Source organism: Lepisosteus platostomus, chromosome 6, assembly GCF_059453375.1.
Source record: "Lepisosteus platostomus isolate fLepPlt1 chromosome 6, fLepPlt1.hap1, whole genome shotgun sequence".
NCBI lineage: Eukaryota > Metazoa > Chordata > Actinopteri > Semionotiformes > Lepisosteidae > Lepisosteus > Lepisosteus platostomus.
Genome location: NC_142616.1, coordinates 44,500,942 through 44,519,860, shown reverse-complemented (window position 1 = coordinate 44,519,860; position 18,919 = coordinate 44,500,942). Strand labels below are relative to the sequence as shown.

Genomic DNA, 18,919 nt, shown 5'->3' with positions numbered 1-18,919 from the left:
TGTTGGTGTGATTTTGTGCTCTGTTACATTCCAGGGGAAAGCATACATCGAATGCCGCAAGCTGATTTATCAGGCGAGACACACCCTCCCCAGCTGTAGGGCTTTAATCATAACAAGAGGAAGCACTAGGCTATGAGACAACGTCCTCACTGGTGTGTGTGCAGGACAGGAGCCTGTAATCTGCTCAGTGAAATCCTGTGATCACCCCTTTGTTCTATCATTTGCTGCTGTATAAATTTGCCCATAAGTGTGGTCTGCATCTGAGCACTTAGTACAGCTCACGTCTGGCAGTGAAAAACGTGCCGTTGCCTGAGGTGTTGTCACTCTGTGTAAGATCACAGGTCATTGATGGCGTTAGGAGCAGCAGGTTGGACCCTATGCGGTGCTGAGACTGAAGGTGAATGCTACCGATTGGCATCCAAATCCCAAAAGCAAAAGGCAAAAGTCGTTGTCGAAACAAAAGAATTAGGTCGGGTAGCCAAAAGAGTCAGGCCGAGGGTATCCAAATCCAAAATGAGAGGTGAGACAAAGTCGGAGCAGGAGGAAACAAGGTCGGGTAGCCAAAATCAGGTCGAGAGTAGTTTACGTGCACCAGAGAAAGCCAAGGGTTATTCTCAATATTGAGCGGGGAGTGAGTGAGAGGGTGTAAATAGGGAAGAGCATGAGGAATGACAAATGATTAATTAGTGCGCGGGTGTTGGCGGTGAGAGGTGCTCGTACTGTAGGTAAGCGGTTTGTGACACTTCCCATGTGGAACAGAGCGCAGTGTGTGCCGCGCTGCCTGGTGTGGGAGGGGGTTACAGGCCTGCTTGTGCTCCTGGGCCGGATCCCCTTTCACAGTGCTGCCCTAGTAATGCACACTGGGACAGCTGCAGCTACAGGGAGTTTTTCCCTTTGGAGCCAGGGGATCTATGAACTTTTTAACGCAGTGGAGTAAATACCAGGCACGCTCTCCTGTCTTCCCTTTATCCAGAATTCATTTTCAAAAAAATATATAGTTTGTCCTTTTTTTGTCTAGTCAAATTCATTTTTTGCAGCCTTTTATAGTGTGCTAAAAGACTCAGCAGCATGAGCACACATTCCCTTTGCCAAGTCTGTATGTGTCAGGCTTGAGGGTAATTATTAACAATGAAGCTGATCAGTTTTCACAAATCGTCTTCCACCAGCTTTTCTTTACTGTCTGTCCTCAGTGGCCAGAGAAAAGTGCTGTTTTAGGGGGATCCATTGCAGTGGTCCTCTGAGACAGCCATGAAGGAGGAGACATTATTAGAGTCTGCTAACAGTAGAGACTCAATTTTCCCTAGAATAAGGGCAGGACGCTTCCCTTGTTACTCTCCTTTAGTACTCATACACAATAGCGCCTCCTGCAGGTCTCAGTGCAATGCACAGTAAAAATGAAAAACCATGACAATCTCCTTGTTTTATTTAATAAATATATAGTGGACTTTCTGTCTGCTGCCAGCCACATTGGAAGAGTCGTACAGCTTCAGTCATCTTGCACAGTTTTTATTCTATTAGATGAATTTGTACTTAATTTGGCAGAGCCCTGTAGCCCAATTCCACATCTCCTTACATCTTAACTCAGGAAAAAAAAAAAACTTCAACTACTCCAGTTTCGTGAGTCAGTTGCTATAATAGCACAGGTGCAGTGCCCACAGCAGCCTGGAGGCCTGGAATGAGCAGTGTGTGCCAGTCAGGGGGGCATCATGTCAGAAATCCACCTCCCAATTAGGCTGGACCCAGTTTGCCGTCCCCGCTGTGCCAGAGCCCTCGTGGTGCTGCTGACATCCGCGGGCCAGCAGAGGATAGCGTGTGAAGTCGGGAAGATAAATGGGGGGAAGGAACTGCGAAGAGGGGTCCCAGGCGGCCTCTCAGCATTGCTCTCAGGCAGGTGTGTCCTTACTGCGGATGATTACACAGGAAGCTGTCCATTCGCTGGGGTCGGCCTCTCACCATGTGCGTCTCCTCCAGGAAACCTCCAGAAGCAGAGCAGGAGCGCTGCTGGAGCTGTTAACACTTTTATGGCCACAGCCCAGAAGTACAGTATGATACCCAGAATTCTCCACATGCTGCATCCCAGAGATACGCAACAGGATTTTTAACTTTGTGGTTAGAGTCAGCCACCACAGTCCATCAGTGCCAGCCAGGGTATTTTCCTACCCGCGAGGTGATTCTGCCACAGTGGCCTGTGTATGTGGTAATCTGTGCCATGACCTCTAAAAAGATTTGAACATTTCAGTCAACTCTCTCACTTTTACAGAGATTTCAGAAGATTGAGGTTCTTCAGTCTGTCTTGGCTGAGTCTGGTGCCTTTTTGCTATCATTTCATCTTTTTGTAAAGTTTCTATATATTTTTAAGACGTGGGGCCAGCTGGAAGCAGTATTCTAGCTTGGATCAAGCTAGGACGTTACCGGATAACCGCAAAGTTGGTTACTTGTGGGTTTCAGTCACACTTATACTGTTGATCTGATTTGCTGCTTACAGTGACTCATAAACCCTTCTCCCGGGATTTTTACATCCCCTTTATTTTTTGGAATTGTGCTATAATGATGATATGAGCTTCACAAAGTGAGAAGCTGGGTCTTTAAAAACAGGGCTGGACCTTTGAGAGTTAAAGAGGGTGTGTGTGACAGCCTTGTGTGTGTCCGATGCCTCCTGGGGACATGCACAAGGAATCACTGTGCGAGACAGGAGACAATGAGCCTCTGGGATCACAATTAATTATGGATACACTGAATATGGAAATACTACACACTGAATATGGAAATCACGAGATAAAAAGGTTAAAGCTGAGATAATGAGAGGAGTGTGTAGGAACTGTGGAGCTTTGTCACCAGTGAAGAGCTGTATAACTTCACTATTGACAGTTTCTCATGGTGAGAGGCAGGTCAAAAGTTTTTTGTGGCCATTTTTTTTTAAATCAGTTGTCAAACTTTCAAGAGGTCAAACACTGATAAGACACCACCCTGCCCAGTCATAGACTCTAAAATCTGGTGCTTTCTAGCAGCAACCAAATGCACAAAATCTCGTGCTTGGAAAAAAACTACTGGACTGGATGAATAGAAATGGTAAACTTTGTTTTTGATCTCTCTGAATTGAGAGCAAAAACAATTTCTTTTTGAGTTAGAAAGGAGAAAATCTCCCAAAAGACCTAATTTAAATGGGAAAAGCCATGAAACATTGCTCAGTGAATCAAATGGAAACTTGTTTCCTATTGAGCAAATGGCAGTTGTCCTGTCAGGCCATTGGAATTGGCGCAAATGCTGGTCTTTCTAATCCTAGTCCTCTGATCTGTCTCTTCTGAATTTCCAGCGTCCCTCTCTATTAAATGATTTTTAAATTAAGGAAGCCATCTAGACAAATGTGACCTTTTTTTCTAATTTAATGCAGCTATTGGAAGGTTTCTGATTAAAATTATTAGTTGGGCGGTATGGTTGTACAGTGGTTGGCATTGCTGCCTTGCAGTGCTGGGGCCCTGGATTCAGCTCTGGACTTGGGATGCTCTCTGTGTGGAGTCTGTATGTGCGTCCTGTTTACCCATGGGTTTCCTCCCACAGTCCGAATACATACTGGTAGGTTAACTGGTTTCTGGGAGCTTAGTCATGGTGTGAGTGGTTGTGTTTACGCCCGGCGTCCCATTCAGGGCCTATCCCACCTTGTGCCTGTTTTTTGCTGGGAAAGGCTCCGGTTCTCCTTGACCCTGTATAAAATTACAGTTAAGCTTCATCTTTTGAGGAGCCGAGAGCTCAGTCGGTAATTTAACGCTAATCCATCAGCAGGGTTGGTCACAGCTTTTGTGCAACAATGGGCGGCAGCTGCCAGCATTATAAAAATATCTGGGCTGATGAAGAGGAGATGATTTCATCTAGACGCACATAAGTCGGAGGTAAACATGGCATGTGTGCAGACAGGTAGAGACCAGGAAACGGCTAATTAATGACTCGTTCAGCTGGCGGGCAGACACACGCAGAAGGCGCCACTCTCCTGTTACTTCTCCTTCAACAGCTTCTCAGCAGCCCTTGCAACAGGTTTAGGATGCCACTAGTCTCACTGTTACATAAAGCAGCCCCACCTTGGCCTTAAAACATGCAAACGGGATCAATAGGAATTTCAGCATTCAAAGTCGAATGGCCTGACATGATGTTGACCTGTCTGTGGGTATTCTACAAGCTTTGATCAGTAGGAAATGGACAATGAGTGACACAAGAGTATAAGAAAGGTTATAGAAGAGAGGAGGACAATTAGCCCATCTGGCCAGTTTGGTAGTAGCCACAGTACTACTACAACATTGCTGGGTAGCCTGTTCCATCCTCCCACATCCTTTTGTGAAAGAGGTGCCTCCTATTCACAGATTTTAACACACTTCCACATAGTTTCCACTAGTGAACACATATTTGGCAAACATATTCAAAGGGACGCTGTGAATGTCATAGGGAATATTTAAATCCTTGTAGTTATATAGTGCTTTTCATCACAAATGGTACCAAAGCATTTATAAAATTGGAGAGGACCCACTTCAGTCTCCAGTTTCCTTATTTTAGCAAATAAGGGGATATTTCTGGAGGCCAGACTGCACAATCCTAAAGGATAGCCCTACTCCTAGCAACAGCCCTGGGAGCTGTAATGACCAGGTAGACAGGACCCTGGTTTAATGTCTCATGTGACGGACAACATCTCCTACAGCACAGTGTCCCTGGTCACCATATTGAAGCATCGGGCTGGAAATTCTCATCCAGAGGGAAGAGTGCCACCTACTGGTCCCCCACCACCAGGAGAAGGCCCTTGGATCAATAAGCTCTCAGTAACTGGTTAAATCAACTGGGCGTTTGTAACTTTTCAATATTTTGTCATTACTGTACTGTATGGGGATTGGTCCCCATTGATCACCGTTGCATGTACTGTATAATGAAGAGGCAGAGTGTTGTTTGTTGGTGGTGTGAGTCTGTCCTGACCCCTCGTTCTCTCTCTCTCTCTCTCTCCCTGGCATGGCGGCAGGCTGGCTACGAGCTGGTGTCAGTGGATGGGGAGAGCCTGCAGGGAGTCACTCATCAACATGCCGTGGACACCATCCGCCGCGCCTTCAGCAACAAGGCCACTGACCCCATGGTGTTCGTGGTGAAAGTGCCCAAGAGCTCCAGAGACTGACTCCCTGGCTCGACACAGCAGGCGCAGGCTGGGTAGGAGATCCTCCACAGCTCCCCCTAGAGTTCAGAGGAGGATCTGTGATACTATCAGCCATACGAAGAGAAGGCATGGAAATGCCAGAAGGCTGAGGCACCAGCACTAAAGCAGCTGAACAGAATTCAGAGACTTTGAACTGTGAAAAAGCTGCTTCTCTTTTTCTCGGGCTAGGACTCAGCTCACAAACAGAACTGCCTCCAGTTAATGTTTCTGAGAAACAGCTCCTCTTAGTGTTATGGAAATTCCATCACGTGTAGAAATCTGTTCAAACACAGGCAGGAATAGTTGATAAATTGCAGCAGCAGCACCCATTCCACTTTCAGAAGTAAATGTTGGGTTCAGTTTGGAAAATTCAGATTCTATACTTGCCGTGGTTCAGGACTCCAGAGGACAGTGGAAAGAATGGCACTATCAGAGCAGCTCTGATGGCTTTACCACCTACTGTACATTCCAAGACAGCTTATCCTGCTGTTTTCGAAAAAAAATCTCAGCTATTGTCACTTCCTTCAGAAGCCTATTGTACTGTAAACACTTCTCTTTCCTGGATAAAATCTGTATAATTACTAAGCTTACCAGGGTTGCTCCACTTTTTAAGGACAAGGAAAGCAGCTATTAAGGGTTTTGGGAATGGCTGCATGTCCTCAGTGTAACACAGTGGTAACTAGATGTCCTAGATGAGAGATGCCCACTGTGCCCACTGTACAGGAGACATGCAGTGGGAGCTGAGTGGTGGAGGCGTCACTGCTTTTTAATACTGGTCTGGTTTCTGCAATGTCAAACCTCCTGGTGTCAGGCAGGGTCTTAGATCTGTCTGTGTGGCAACAGCTCAGTGTCCTCGCAGCACAAACTGGTGCTGAAAATAACCGGAGAAAGACTTGTAGAACTTCAGGGCTCACACACCTTAAAGCTACACTGCAGTAGAAAAGAAAAGTAAAACAGGAGGGTGGTGCTGTTTCAGAGGGCAAAACATGAAATATGATAGTAAGATCTTGTAGTCCACAAAAAAATATGGCAATTAGGTTAATGACGATTAAGGTTAATGTGAAACGAAAGAAAAAAATTGTATAAGAAAAACTTTAATCAAGCATAGCATCTATACCAAAGTAACTATGCTAAAAGCAGTAAACGTCAATAAACCATTACCTACATGTACAGTACAGACTGGGTTGTGTATGTACAGTATATTACCAGTGTTAACTGCAAATAGTAAGCAGCTGAAGGTGTAAAAGGGTTTTCCCTTGGAAACACTAACAATCAGTAATGCAGAACCGGACACTGGCAGCTGTCCAGTGCTGACCTTTGAACAGTGATAGGCTCCTAGCGCAGGCCTGTTCTGCTCTGCAAAGAATTGGATAAGGTGTGTGCATATCTGAACACCGACAGTTTGGATGTTCACTGTAAATACGCTCTTTTACACCCTGCAGCAAGTGCCTTGTGTTCATACAACTTTGCAATAGCAAATGGCAAACATTTAACAGCCCGTGGTAGACCCTGTGTCATTCAAATTCCAATAAAAACACAATATTGACAATTTTTTTCCTTGCTGTGGCTGAATGCTCAAGTCTGTGCTGTCCTCACATGCAGTGGTTCTGAATTGCATGAACAGAGATCCACCAGTCTTATTTTTTTTGTACCTCCTGTGGCTCTGTCACTCAACACCACTGCAGTGCTGGAGGATAATTAATGTATACTAGGGGAACTAGGCAAAGTGTGTTTGCTCCGTGGTGAGTTTACAGATTTAAACTCTTGATGGCTTTGAATTATCCCTAGTGCAGAACAGACACAGACTGAGACTCACAGACGAGACGTGACTGGTTCATGGCAGGGCTACTGTATGTGGTTAGCTGACTGGTGGGTCGGCTGAGGTCAGCCTGGGTACCCCAGCTCACCGCGTAATGGTGACCACCTGGTGTTTACCGCTTGCCCAGGTGATGCCAACTCTGCGTTGGGCAGTGAGGGCTGGACAGCAGGCACGTCCCTGTGCTGGTGCAGAGGTGTGCAACGGCGAGCTTACAGGCGAGGGTGATAGAATTGTCAGCAGCCATATCAACCCTGCAACTCACAACTGGCAGCCCACTGAAGCTCAGCAGGTGTGAGCCTGGTCATTACCTGGATGGAGACCTCCTGGGAAAAACTAAGGTTGCTGCTGGAAGTGGTGTTTAGTGGGGCCAGTAGGGGGCACTCATTCCCTACTGTGTGTGTCTGTGGGTCCTAATGCCCCAATATAGTGATGGGGACACTATTCTGTAAAAAGGCGCCGTCCTTCGGATAAGACTTAAAACTGAGGTCCTGATTCTCTGTGGTCATTAAAAATCCCAGGACGTTTCTCGAAAAGAGTAGAGGTATAACCCTGGCGTCCTACCCTAATTTCCCATTGGTCCTTTACCAATGGGGCTGCACATTGGTGGTGGTGGAGGGGAGTCACCATTTCCTGTTAAGTGCTTTGAGTGTGCAGAAAAGCGCTACGTAAGTGTAAGAATTTATTATTATAATTATTATTATCATTCGAATTTCAAGTTCAGCAGAGGAAGAAAAAGAGACTTTTTGATGCTTGAGAAAATATATGGTTCTTCCCCTCACTACAGTGACTGTTTTTATAATTTTGGCTATTTCATACAAAGTGTCCCTAAAATGTATTTTTAAGATTTACACCTGGAGGAAGTCCATCATCAGTGCCCTTAGCTTCCCTTGCACACTGGTCATCGCTCACACTGCAGACTACCCATTTGTGTTGAATCATTCCACACAGCACCTCGCAGCCTGTATTTTGCAAAAACACCACTGGAGCATGAAGAAAAATGCAGTTGAAATGGAGATTTTTTAAATGGGAGCAGGTTGCAGTGGTCAGTCCCCTACCTACAGTACATGCATGAAAAATGTCAACTTGGTGCCCTTTCTCTGGTTTTCCAACTGGGTTTTTATTAAAAACACAGTTATTTTGTACAGAAAAAATTTACAGCATGAAAAATATACATTAATGACTACACATACAGCGGATTAAAAATATATATATAGAAAACAATCACTAATACGCACAGGTATACACACAAGGAAAGAGAAAAACAGGCGTGTTACTTTGCTTTGGTCTATTCACAGTGGCTAATTCCTGAAACAGATATAGTGTCTGCATAAAGTTCTAGAATTTCTGACTGAATATAACTCGCTGTTAGGAATATTTACAGGAAGGGGTTTAGTAATAAATGTACAGCAAAAGGATTTCATGTGTAATTAAGGAGGAGAGACACACTGAAACAGGCTGGCAGACTCTGTACAGGCAGAGGAGAGATTCCCTTTAGGAGAAGGGTGGCTGGGCTATTTGACCATTGTGATGCACTATAGTCTAGATTGTATAAATGGGGAGAAGTACTTGAGGGCTGTCTTCAGTTTTTTTACTCCAGTGACAAGTTCATTAACCTGCTGATATACTCAGTTTGATACAAAAGAAGGGATTTTGCAGGTTACCGTACAATTAATGCACTTCCTTCCTCACTACAAGACTAGGAACAGTGGGAATGTGTTCTACAAATAAAGAAATTATTGAACTGATATAGGAACTCAGAGCTCATGGGAAACGAATCCCAGTCAACACAGTGTCCCTGCAAGAATGTTTGATGGCCCTGGTTTAAAAGGGTAGGATAACAGTCTGTTCGAATAATAAAAGTAAAACACACTAGTTCTAAACTGCCTGAAAGGCAGAGTTCAGACTTTCTCAACATGGTGCTGCAACGTCTGAACACAAGATACAGTATGATATCATTGAACCCCCCCAAACACAAGACATGGTATCACAGAGTTGATAATTTCCTGGATATTTCTCTACCTCCCTCTTTTTAGGGAGGTTGAATGAAAAAACATACCACCCTAAAACATTTTGTGATTCCAGAACAGATTCTCTGGGATCATTCAAAACAACGGCTGATAGCAGCTGGAAGTGCCATTGGCCAAATGAGCAGGGTGAAACAGCCCTGGTCCTGGAGAGCCACAATCCAGCAGGGCTGACAGATCACTCTTGATAATCATAAAAACATGCCATGTCTCTTTATGCAGGTGGTCTAGAGCCCATTTGGAGTGAAAATCCTACCAGGACTTGAAGGAGCACAAGTAGGGTAATTCAGCACGTCACATGTGAGAGGCATCATGATCTTGTTTTAGAAAGCAGCAGCTGACAGGTCAATGAATGATGAGAAACACACCTTGTGGGATTACAGCTCTCCTTGTCGTGGATGTCCTGTCCTGCTCCTTTTCACATCAAAAGTAAATGCTAACCCTGTGCATCGCCTACTCAATGAAAAATACTCTTAGTCAGTCAGCAGTGTGCACCATGGGGTAATGAAATTAGTGCATGTCCACCAACCACACAACGCACAAATATGTGAGAAACAGCAGGGGACATCAATACTCCACAGCACTGGTTTCCAACCCTGGTCCTGGAGCATGTCTGTGTCTTCTGGTACTCACTGCACCTAAGCTGACCTGTAGGTGATCAACTAATAATGTCCAGACATTGATCAAATGAAACTTCAGAAAACAGCCCCCCCCCCCACATAAGTTTTCTGGAGGAGTACAAATACATTCCACACACCTGAATGAGAAAACTGGCTCAGGGTTAATTGCTAACCAAATCCAAGTTCTTAAGAATCTTACTTAATATTCAACTGGAGACAGATTAATCTTAATTAACAGCTTGGCTGAATCTCAAAAAAGGAGGACACCAAGACCAGGGTAGGGAACTGCTGTCTCAAACGGTGTTCTCGTGTGTACAAAGACCCTCGCCTTGAGCTGACAGCAATCTCCGCAGTGCAGTGGCCTCGCCCATAGTCAGCTGGCCATTGGTCTCTCTTGTACATGGAACACATTTTTCACAATATAGACCAACCAACTTTCTCTGGCTTACTGTATGTCCCCTTTACAGCTCTAGCAGGAGGGCAGTAACTTGACCAGTTCCCACGACACTGATGGGTTGCTCCCACAAGAAAAGTCCATGGGTAAGCAGTGATGATGGATGAACCGATATGATAGAAAAAGCTTTTGTATAAAATGCTTCTACATTTATTATTTGCCTTATCTATATATGTGATATGGCACAGTTACTTCAGCACCTCTACTGAAGGAGGTGATTGACTTGTCCAGTCAAGCAATTAGATGATTCTGAAAAAGATACAAGACAGAACAATTCTTCAGTCTCGGGTGCAGTTTCCGACTGACGCCACAGAATCAATGAAGAAGCTATAAAAATAGAATTTTAAAACTCAGTGATCTTTGAAAGAAGGTTTGTCCTGTAAAACCAGTTATCCTCCTCTTCCTGGAGTGACCAGTTAATTGGAGGTGATCAACAGTGTATAAAAAAACCCCAGCTTGTGACCAGTTCCTGTTTGATCTACAAACCAGTCCTTGGATCTTAAGGGAGTGGGGACATCCGACAGGTGTTGTTGCAAAACCCAAACTGGCAGAGGGTGGTTCTGCAGTGGAGGAGGCGGTCTATCCGAGATCTGAAGCTCGAGAGGCCGGGCAGGCGAGCCGTGGCCCCGTTCGCCAGCACGCAGACACGTCCCTTTCCAGTGCACGAGGAAGAGTGAGGAAGAGCGAGCACCATCAGGTACTGAGGCTGCACACACAGGACACAATACAATCCAGGTTTAGGGTAAAAAAATAGTTTGATTTGATTTCATTTTTGGTTAGGAATAGAAAAATAAAGATCTGAACTCCGCTGGACTTGCCCTTTGCTTTAAAACCATCTCTTTAAAACCACACAATCTCTTGGGTTCGAGGAGAGGCGTTGCACATTCTTGACTTTTTTTAAATCACATTCATACTGGGCTGGTGGGGTCTGTGACTGCCAGCCCCAGGATTTTTGATAATAAGATGATCTGCTGGGGCAGGCAAGAGGCAGAAACAGAACAGTCATCATTAGAGGGTCTTCTCGGGAGATGTACTTTTCTGTCTTCCAAAGAGCCTTGCTGTCTAAACCAACCATTTACTTTGTTCCAACCTGACAACACCATTTGGTCTTCTTTGGGTTTCAAGGATGTGCTGACTCAGGCATGGCGTGGGTCTCTCCCAACAAGGAGGGCAGCACACAACTCGGGGGTTTCCACCATTGATGACAGAAGCTAGATTCATTTGGGAAAATCTGAGAGAGCTCTATTGTTTCTAGAGGCTATACTGAGCAAAAGACTTAGTTTAACTTAGTTAACCAGTTCCAAGCAGGACTCGACTATGAATCTGCCTTCACTGTACCAAGGGCTGTAATCCTGTAAGTTTTGTAGATGACGGGTGAATTAAGACTGTAACTGGACCAGTTCAAACCCTCCTATACAATCTTCTCCATACAAAGAGGCCCTCAACAGGGTCAAACTGTGGCCTTTCAGGAGCAGGACTTGAGTGTGTTGTATAATACACTCAAGACATGTCGGATGCGACTTCTCGAAACTGAACCATCCCTGGGGAAACCTAGAGTCAACCACTGCGTGTTTGGCATGTTACACACAGCGGTACAATCTTTTCACTTATGCTAAGTTGTGGAAGCGGGCTTCTGTCTAAAGTGCCTAATGCTCTTTATGCAATCCTGTCGCGGCAACACAAGGCTACTCAATACAGTGAACAAATTAAGTGAAAAATGAAATGGATTTTCATTGTGGCATGCTAGGTGACTTTCAGATCGGGATACGAAAACCAACAGCCATTCTTTAACAGTCGGAAATACTTTCGTAACTTGAAGTACTGCTCCAGCCAGAACCGTGTGGCTAGCAGCCCTGCCCAGTGCACTCATGGAACTCACTGGAAGAATGACACAGAAGCACCTCTGGTACTTTCCCACTGATGCTTGTAGCTTCATCATACCCATTGAAAAACGATTCTGTACTTATAATAAAAAGGGCTATTGATTACCAAGGATGCAAGTATATTGTAAAATGCAGCGCAGCTCACTTCCTGTTCATTCCAAATTACAATGCGCGTGCTGCTATAAAACTCAGCTACAAATGGAGGCCTTTAATATTTAAATACAATCAAATTGTCTGATTTTCCCAGGAAACTTAGGCTTCCACCAAGTCAGGCCCTGCCTGTGGATGCTTACCAGGGATGTAGCAGATAGTGCTGCTTGTGTGTTGTCCATGTAGCGCTCGGTGTGGCAATGCAGTGTCAGGTATTCCTGTCTGAATATGGCAATACTGTATAATAGAGGTACGAGGATCAGGTAACGGTTTAACTGCAGCCAGACAGCTGCAGCCTCTCCCGCCAATCTCATGCAGGTGTAACCTCACACTCTTCCTTCTACTGTTCAACATCACAACCCCTCTCTACCATCAGACCGAGTGGCGAGTCATTTTCCTGCCCGGCTTGGTCTGTCTCAGGCTTCAGTGGGCTTTAAGACTGCAGCTACATCATGTGATGATGCAAAAGAGTCTATATGTCATCCTGGATCAGGTCTCCTGGAAGGGTCAGGAGACTGATATGGTCACTCGGGTAGATCTACATGTTACTTTTGTCTCAGATGACCTCATGTCAGCCAGTAGTCATACAGTAAATCAAAATTCCTATTGCAAAAAGTGTTGTCCACTCATTGCTTGCATTCATTAATTATCTTGCATATATCTTGCAACTATCTTGCCTTAGTTTGAGCTACAGAAGGGTACAGAGAAGGGAAGATAAAGGGTGTTTGCTTGCCTCAAGCTAAGGTGACAGTATCCTTATGAGTTTTACTTGTTTTTACTTTCATCCTGAAGACAAATGCTATTGCTGAGATTGCTTTTTCCACAAGGGAAATCCCCCCTGATCCCCCAGAATTCAGCACATGGCTTTGATTGGCACGGATCGTGGAATGTGTCTGTCCACTGACAGGCGAAACCCGCCAGCCCTAGATCTCCGTGGCAGTGATTTCCTCAAAGTGGATCTCGGAGCCGCGGACTTCCAGCTCCTCCAGCTCCCGGGTCTCCAGCTCCAGACTGAGCTCCCTCATCACGTGCTCCAGCTCCCGGTTGCGACGGTACATCTGGATGTAGTTCTGCTGCAGCTGCTTCTGGTAGCGAATCACCTTCTCCTTCTCCTCCTGCCACACCCGGCGCTCGTCCTCGAAGGCCTCCAGCTGGTCCTCACTGCGCCGCCGCTCGTACATGAGCTCGGCCCGGAGCCGCTCCACCTGCTGCTTCAGTCCCAGGAGGGCGTCGGCGCTCAGCCGCTGGGCCTTGGCCTCATCGCTCTCATAGGCCAGCAGCTGCTCCTCCTCTCTGTAGACCGGCCCCATGAGCGGGCTCAGGCCCGGGCCACGCCCACCAGGCGCGGGGCCCAATGCCATGCCTTGCCCACCGGGCATGCCCAGTGCCTCCCGGAGGCGGGCCGACTCCTCCTCCAGCCGGCCCACCTTCTCCCGCAGCAGTTCGGCCTCGCTCTTGCGGCGCTGCAGCTCGTTCTCGCACACCTCCAGCTCCAGCGTGCGAGTGCGGGCCGCTGCGTGCACCTCCTGTGTGTGGGCCTGGCTGGCCTGCAGCTCCCCTCGGGCCTCCCTCAGCTGTGCCTTCAATGCCACAATCTCGCTGGCCTTCTGTCCCAGGTCGGTTTGCAGTTCCTTCAGCTGCTGCTTGAGCAGGGAGATCTCCCCCGACTTTTGGCACACCTGGAAAGAGACACACAGCTCTCTCAGGCACCAGCCAAGAAACGGACACTAACATAGCTTCAAACCTGCTGCTACAGATAACTAATCATCCATCCATTTTCTAACGGCTTTTTCCAATCGCAGGGAGCACATAGACACACTTACACCAGGGCCAGTTTTCCCAGAAGCCAGTTAACCTACCAGTATGTTTTTTGAATACGCCAACGTGGGGAGAACATACAAACTCCATGCAGATAATACCCCAGGTCTGGAATTGAACCCGGGGACCCTGCACTGTGAATCAGCAGTGCTAACCACTGCACTGCTACTAATCAAGCCCATGAGTTTTTAGAAGAGTTTGTGTGTGGATATTACTTAACTATAAATCTGTCTCATAGCTGAAAATTTCTATTGGTTGATCAGTTTAATTATGTCAGATTCCCTGAATTCTGGATTGAATCTAAAAGGACCCAACATCTAACTTCCAGCACAGATCATTCCTTTTTAACCTCAGTACTATCTTTTTAAACTTCCACACTTGTGCCCGGTAAAGATCTGACCGTACTGATCAATGCAGTTCAGCAGCCATTACTCCCCGTTCACTGCCTGATAAGTTCTTCCTCTCCATGTCCCTAATGCCACAAAAAGATCTTTGCAACACTGGAAAAGGTCCAGAAATTCAGAAACTATTCCTGATCTAAAGGAAATATCATACACTCTGAGGCTAATGGAACCAAACCCTTTTTCTCTGGAAGAGAGGGTGTTTTATTCAATTGTTCAAAAACACTACAGACCTAAGGGATGGTATTGCAAGCTCAACGGTAAGAACCCATTTTAGGTCACCAGTCGAAATGAGCGTACTTGGTACGAACTAAACTCTCACATGTCGGGGGGGGGCACGACTCCCCCCCCCCATACTCACCTCCCACTTGGTCTCCTCCAGCCTTGGGCCCAGCTGGGTGTGCTCGTGCTCCATGGAGGCGCACTTCTTCTCCAGCAGCTCCCTCTCCTGCAGCAGCTGGGCGAAGTCCTCCTGCAGCTTCTTCTTCTCCTGCTGCAGCTGGAACACCTGCAGCTGCAGCACCTGCTGGGCGCGCTGGGCCTTCTGGGAGGCCTGCCTGAGCCGGGCCGCGCAGCTCTGCCGCAGCTCCTCCAGCTCCAGCTCACAGCGCTTCTGCTTCTCCTCGTACACCTGCGCACACACAAACACGCACAGGTCTTACTGCAGAGCAGTCTGCTGGACAGAGCGCACTACAACCGGCCCTTCCCTCACTCCCCACCCCAGCTTGGTTCAGGCGTACGCATTGTTTCACTCCCACTGCACTTTCAGAAGGGAGACACGGTGACACAGTGCTAAGCACTGCTCAATTCCAAGCCTGGGGTGCTGTCTGTGTGGAGTTTGTATGTTCTCCCTGTGTCATGTGGATGTTCCTCCAGGTGCTCTGGTTTCGTCCCACAGTCCAAGACATACTAGTGGGTTAACTGGCATCTGAGAAAATTGGCCCTGGTGTCTGGTGTGTGTGTGTGTACACTGTGATGGACTGGCGTCTCATCCAGGGTGTATTCTGTACGCGGTGCTTGTCAGGACAGGCTCTGGCTCCCCCTCGGTCCTGAATCAGTTAGAAAGCAGGTGGAAATGGAGGGTTTCAGAATGTCACGTCTGTTCGGCCATGTGTGCGCCAGGCTGATCATCTTCCTGTGACCCTGCGTGTTACAGGTGTGTACTAAACAGCGCATCAGCAGGTGCAGGTCACCAGCAGTGCCCCTCTGTACAACACGACCCGCTCGGTTCGCAAAACTGTAGCTTCATCTCCTCTGCACTCAGCTTCCCAGACCTTGGAACACCATTAGGGACGGCTTGTTTCTCTTTAAAACCCTCATCACCCACTCCAAACGTACAGGACTGGGTCAAGCATTCGGCTTCAGAAACAGTCTTTGTACCTTTCTGAATACTTACAGCTTTCTCTCCCTCCGCTGAGAGGGAATTCATCACTACAAATGGACACTGTCAGTCCGACAATAAGAAATGTCAGTGTCCTCTTGTTGAAGACAGAGATGTGGCCCCTGCAATGCTCAATGCGTTGACCAAATCTGTGCTTCTGCTTTCCAAGCTCCCTATGGACCTTACAGACTTTTTCTAACTCATGTAAATTAATTGACTTTCTGCAGATATTATTTCTTCCTGCAAACACAAAATTATACTCCATCAGCTGGCTGTTGTTTTTATGAGTGTTGTTCTCTGCAGGGCCCAATCTAGGCGTGTTCATGACAGCGAACATGGCTTGCTGTTACTGGCCCTCTTTGGATATCAATTTTGAAAAAGACCAAAACACAGACCTGGTGCTGAGGCTCCTCACTATGGAGTCCTACAAAACCGCTACAGACATTCTGTAGGATCGAACGCTAAGTTCTTTTTTCCCCCTGACGTAAAAAACATTTCCAAGCACTTTGGAGTTTTACATTCTTCTCTAACCTGTAGCCCTAAAAATCACAACCTATATCCCGCTGTGGAATTCCAATTCCTTGCAGCTCTGACAAGTGATTTATCAGGTAAATCATCTCCATTTCTTCATCCGATGGAATCAGAGGACAACTTGGGGTCACACGTCTGGGGATTGCCTAGTCTTTTAGCACTCAAACTGATGATCTTCCAATCTATCCCAATCTATTCCTGTACAAGTCTTAGGCACAACCAGTTCCCCTTCACTATGTGAATTAATTACTTATTAAGCAGATGGTTAATGAGTCACTTGGACTGAAATGTAATAGCAAAATGAGCGGTGGCTTAAGTCTCCTGTCTCACTAGCCTTGCCCTAACCAATGGAGTGGTGTTTTGAGTCTTAATAGGGCCCCTTATATTATCTTCCCTGCTTCAGCTGCCTTTTATCTTTATTTAAAACACCCGCTATTAATTGCGCTTGAGCTCCATTATCTTCACTCCAAATGAGCCCTTTCAGCGAAAATAGGCCTCTGCCTGGATGTCACCAGGCCTGCTTCACAAACCACCCTTCGCTCCCCTGCTCTGCTCTCGCCACTCTCTTCTTAAAAACAATGAGGGCCTGTGGGGTTTTTAATCAGCTTCAAATTAGGCGATCTCCACGACGACGCATGTTTTATGTGTTTCTCTAAATGGATGCTGCAGGAAGAGTTAGACCCTGTTGTAAAACCCATCAGCTCCATTCACCATCAGTCTGGGGCTCCCGAGGGGCAGAATCGTTAAGATACACTGGCTGCAATCACTCTGAAAACAAAATCTCCGGATTACAGTCGCAACCCCAACCTCCTGTCTTCTGTTTTTGTTACAAATCTATCGGTACCTTAGGCCGATTGAAATGTTTTGTTTATTGCTTTAATTAGTTTTTTCCTTGTCTAAAAATATATGCTATTGTAAGCATAAGCATAAGATACTGAACAGAATTCTGTCTCTCATTAGTGTGTTTAATAATATTATAACTCTGCTTCAGCTATCTGAGGACAGGATGGTGGCTCTGTGGCTAAGGATCTGTGCCTGTGGCTGGAAGGTTCCCGGTTCATATCCCGTGGCTGGCAGGGGAATCCTACTCCATTGGGCCCCTGAGCAAGGCCCTTAACCCCAACTGCTCCAGAGGTGCTGTATAAATGGCTGATCCTGCACTCTGACCACAAGCTTCTCTCCCTGTCTGTGTGTCTCATGGAGAGCAAGTTGGGGTATACAAAAAGACAAATTCCTAATACAAGAAATTGTATATGGCCAATAAAGTGATCTTATATTATCTGAAGCACTGAACAGTAGATAATCATGTGTAGATACTTGTTTAGTGGGAATTACCTTAAAAAAGCTCTCATAATAAGCTACTTTAAAACCACTTTAGAACCAGTATAGAACTGCACTAGCCCTGCCACAGCTGGACACTGACACTATACCCACATGAGTTCTGAAACCCAGATTACAGTGCAGAGCAGATTTTAGTTTTCAATCCTTCTCAGCCTACACAAGCAAAAAGAGCCAATGAACAATACATTGACTAGTAATTAAGAAGTGAGCTGGAATAACAAGACAGATATCCTGCAGGAGATCTACAGTATGTATACAGCCTGTGTACAGATAGAGACAGTGTGTCCGTGTACAGTACGTGCACACAGTATACGCGTCTATCTGTATGGGAGAGTGTGAAAGAGTTGTGTGCACGTCTCAGGTGAGTGAATGTGTGTGTGCGTGTCTGTGCTCAGGTGAGAGTGTGCATGTCCATGTCTGTGAACAGGTGAGTGAATGTGTGTGCACGTCTGTGCTCAGGTGAGTGAGTGTGTGTGTGCACGTCTGTGCTCAGGTGAGAGTGTGCGTGCCTGGGTGCATGTCTGTATTCAGGTGAAAGTGCGCGTGCCTGTGCTCAGGTGAGTGTGCATGTATCTGTGTTCAGGTGAGAGAGTGTGCATGTGTCTCTGCTCATGTGTGAGAGTGTGTTTGTGTTCATGTGAGAGAGTGTGCGTGTGTCTGTGTTCAGGTGAAAGCATGTGTACGCGTGTCTGTGTTCAGGTAAGAGTGTGTGTCTGCATGTCTGTGTTCAGGTAAGTGTGTGTGTGCGTGTTTGTGTTCAGGTGAGAGTGTGTGCGCGTGTGTGTCTGTGTTCAGGTGAGAGTGTGTGTGTGTGCGTGTGTCTGTGTTCAGGTGAGAGAGTGTGTGTGTGCGTGTCTGTGTTCAGGTGAGAGTGTGTGTCTGTGCGTGTGTGTGTTCAGGTGAGAGTGTGTGTGTGTGTCTGTGTTCAGGTGAGAGTGTGTGTGTGTGTCTGTGTTCAGGTGAGAGAGTGTGTGTGTGTGTCTGTGTTCAGGTGAGAGTGTGTGTGTGTGTCTGTATTCAGGTGAGAGAGTGTGTGTGTGTGTCTGTGTTCGGGTGAGAGAGTGTGTGTGTGCGTGTCTGTGTTCAGGTGAGAGTGTGTGTCTGTGCGTGTCTGTGTTCAGGTGAGAGTGTGTGTCTGTGCGTGTGTGTGTTCAGGTGAGAGTGTGTGTCTGTGCGTGTGTGTGTTCAGGTGAGAGTGTGTGTGTCTGTCTGTGTTCAGGTGAGAGAGTGTGTGTGTGCGTGTGTGTGTTCAGGTGAGAGTGTGTGTCTGTGCGTGTGTGTGTTCAGGTGAGAGTGTGTGTGTGTGTCTGTCTGTGTTCAGGTGAGAGTGTGT

The 18,919-nt window shown here is 46.5% G+C and overlaps 2 protein-coding genes across 7 annotated transcripts in view; one reads left to right on the top strand and one right to left on the bottom strand.

The window, feature by feature from the left end:
* The window catches only part of LOC148661780 (PDZ domain-containing protein 7-like), a 35,963-nt gene extending 30,457 nt beyond the window's left edge, over positions 1 to 5,506 (top strand). The window contains exon 16 of the mRNA XM_088636029.1: positions 4,997 to 5,506. Coding sequence (XP_088492155.1) covers positions 4,997 to 5,146 — 150 coding nt within the window. The 3' untranslated portion in view covers positions 5,147 to 5,506. The remainder of the gene's footprint in view (positions 1 to 4,996) is intronic.
* A 2,569-nt stretch (positions 5,507 to 8,075) lies between these two features.
* Positions 8,076 to 18,919, bottom strand: part of LOC148661779 (leucine zipper putative tumor suppressor 2 homolog) — an 80,566-nt gene continuing 69,722 nt past the window's right edge. For all 6 annotated transcript variants that reach the window (XM_088636036.1, XM_088636033.1, XM_088636034.1 and 3 more), the window contains 2 exons: positions 14,695 to 14,964; positions 8,076 to 13,793 (listed from right to left, as the gene is read on the bottom strand). In XM_088636036.1, coding sequence (XP_088492162.1) covers positions 13,038 to 13,793; positions 14,695 to 14,964 — 1,026 coding nt within the window. In that variant the 3' untranslated portion in view covers positions 8,076 to 13,037. The remainder of the gene's footprint in view (positions 13,794 to 14,694; positions 14,965 to 18,919) is intronic.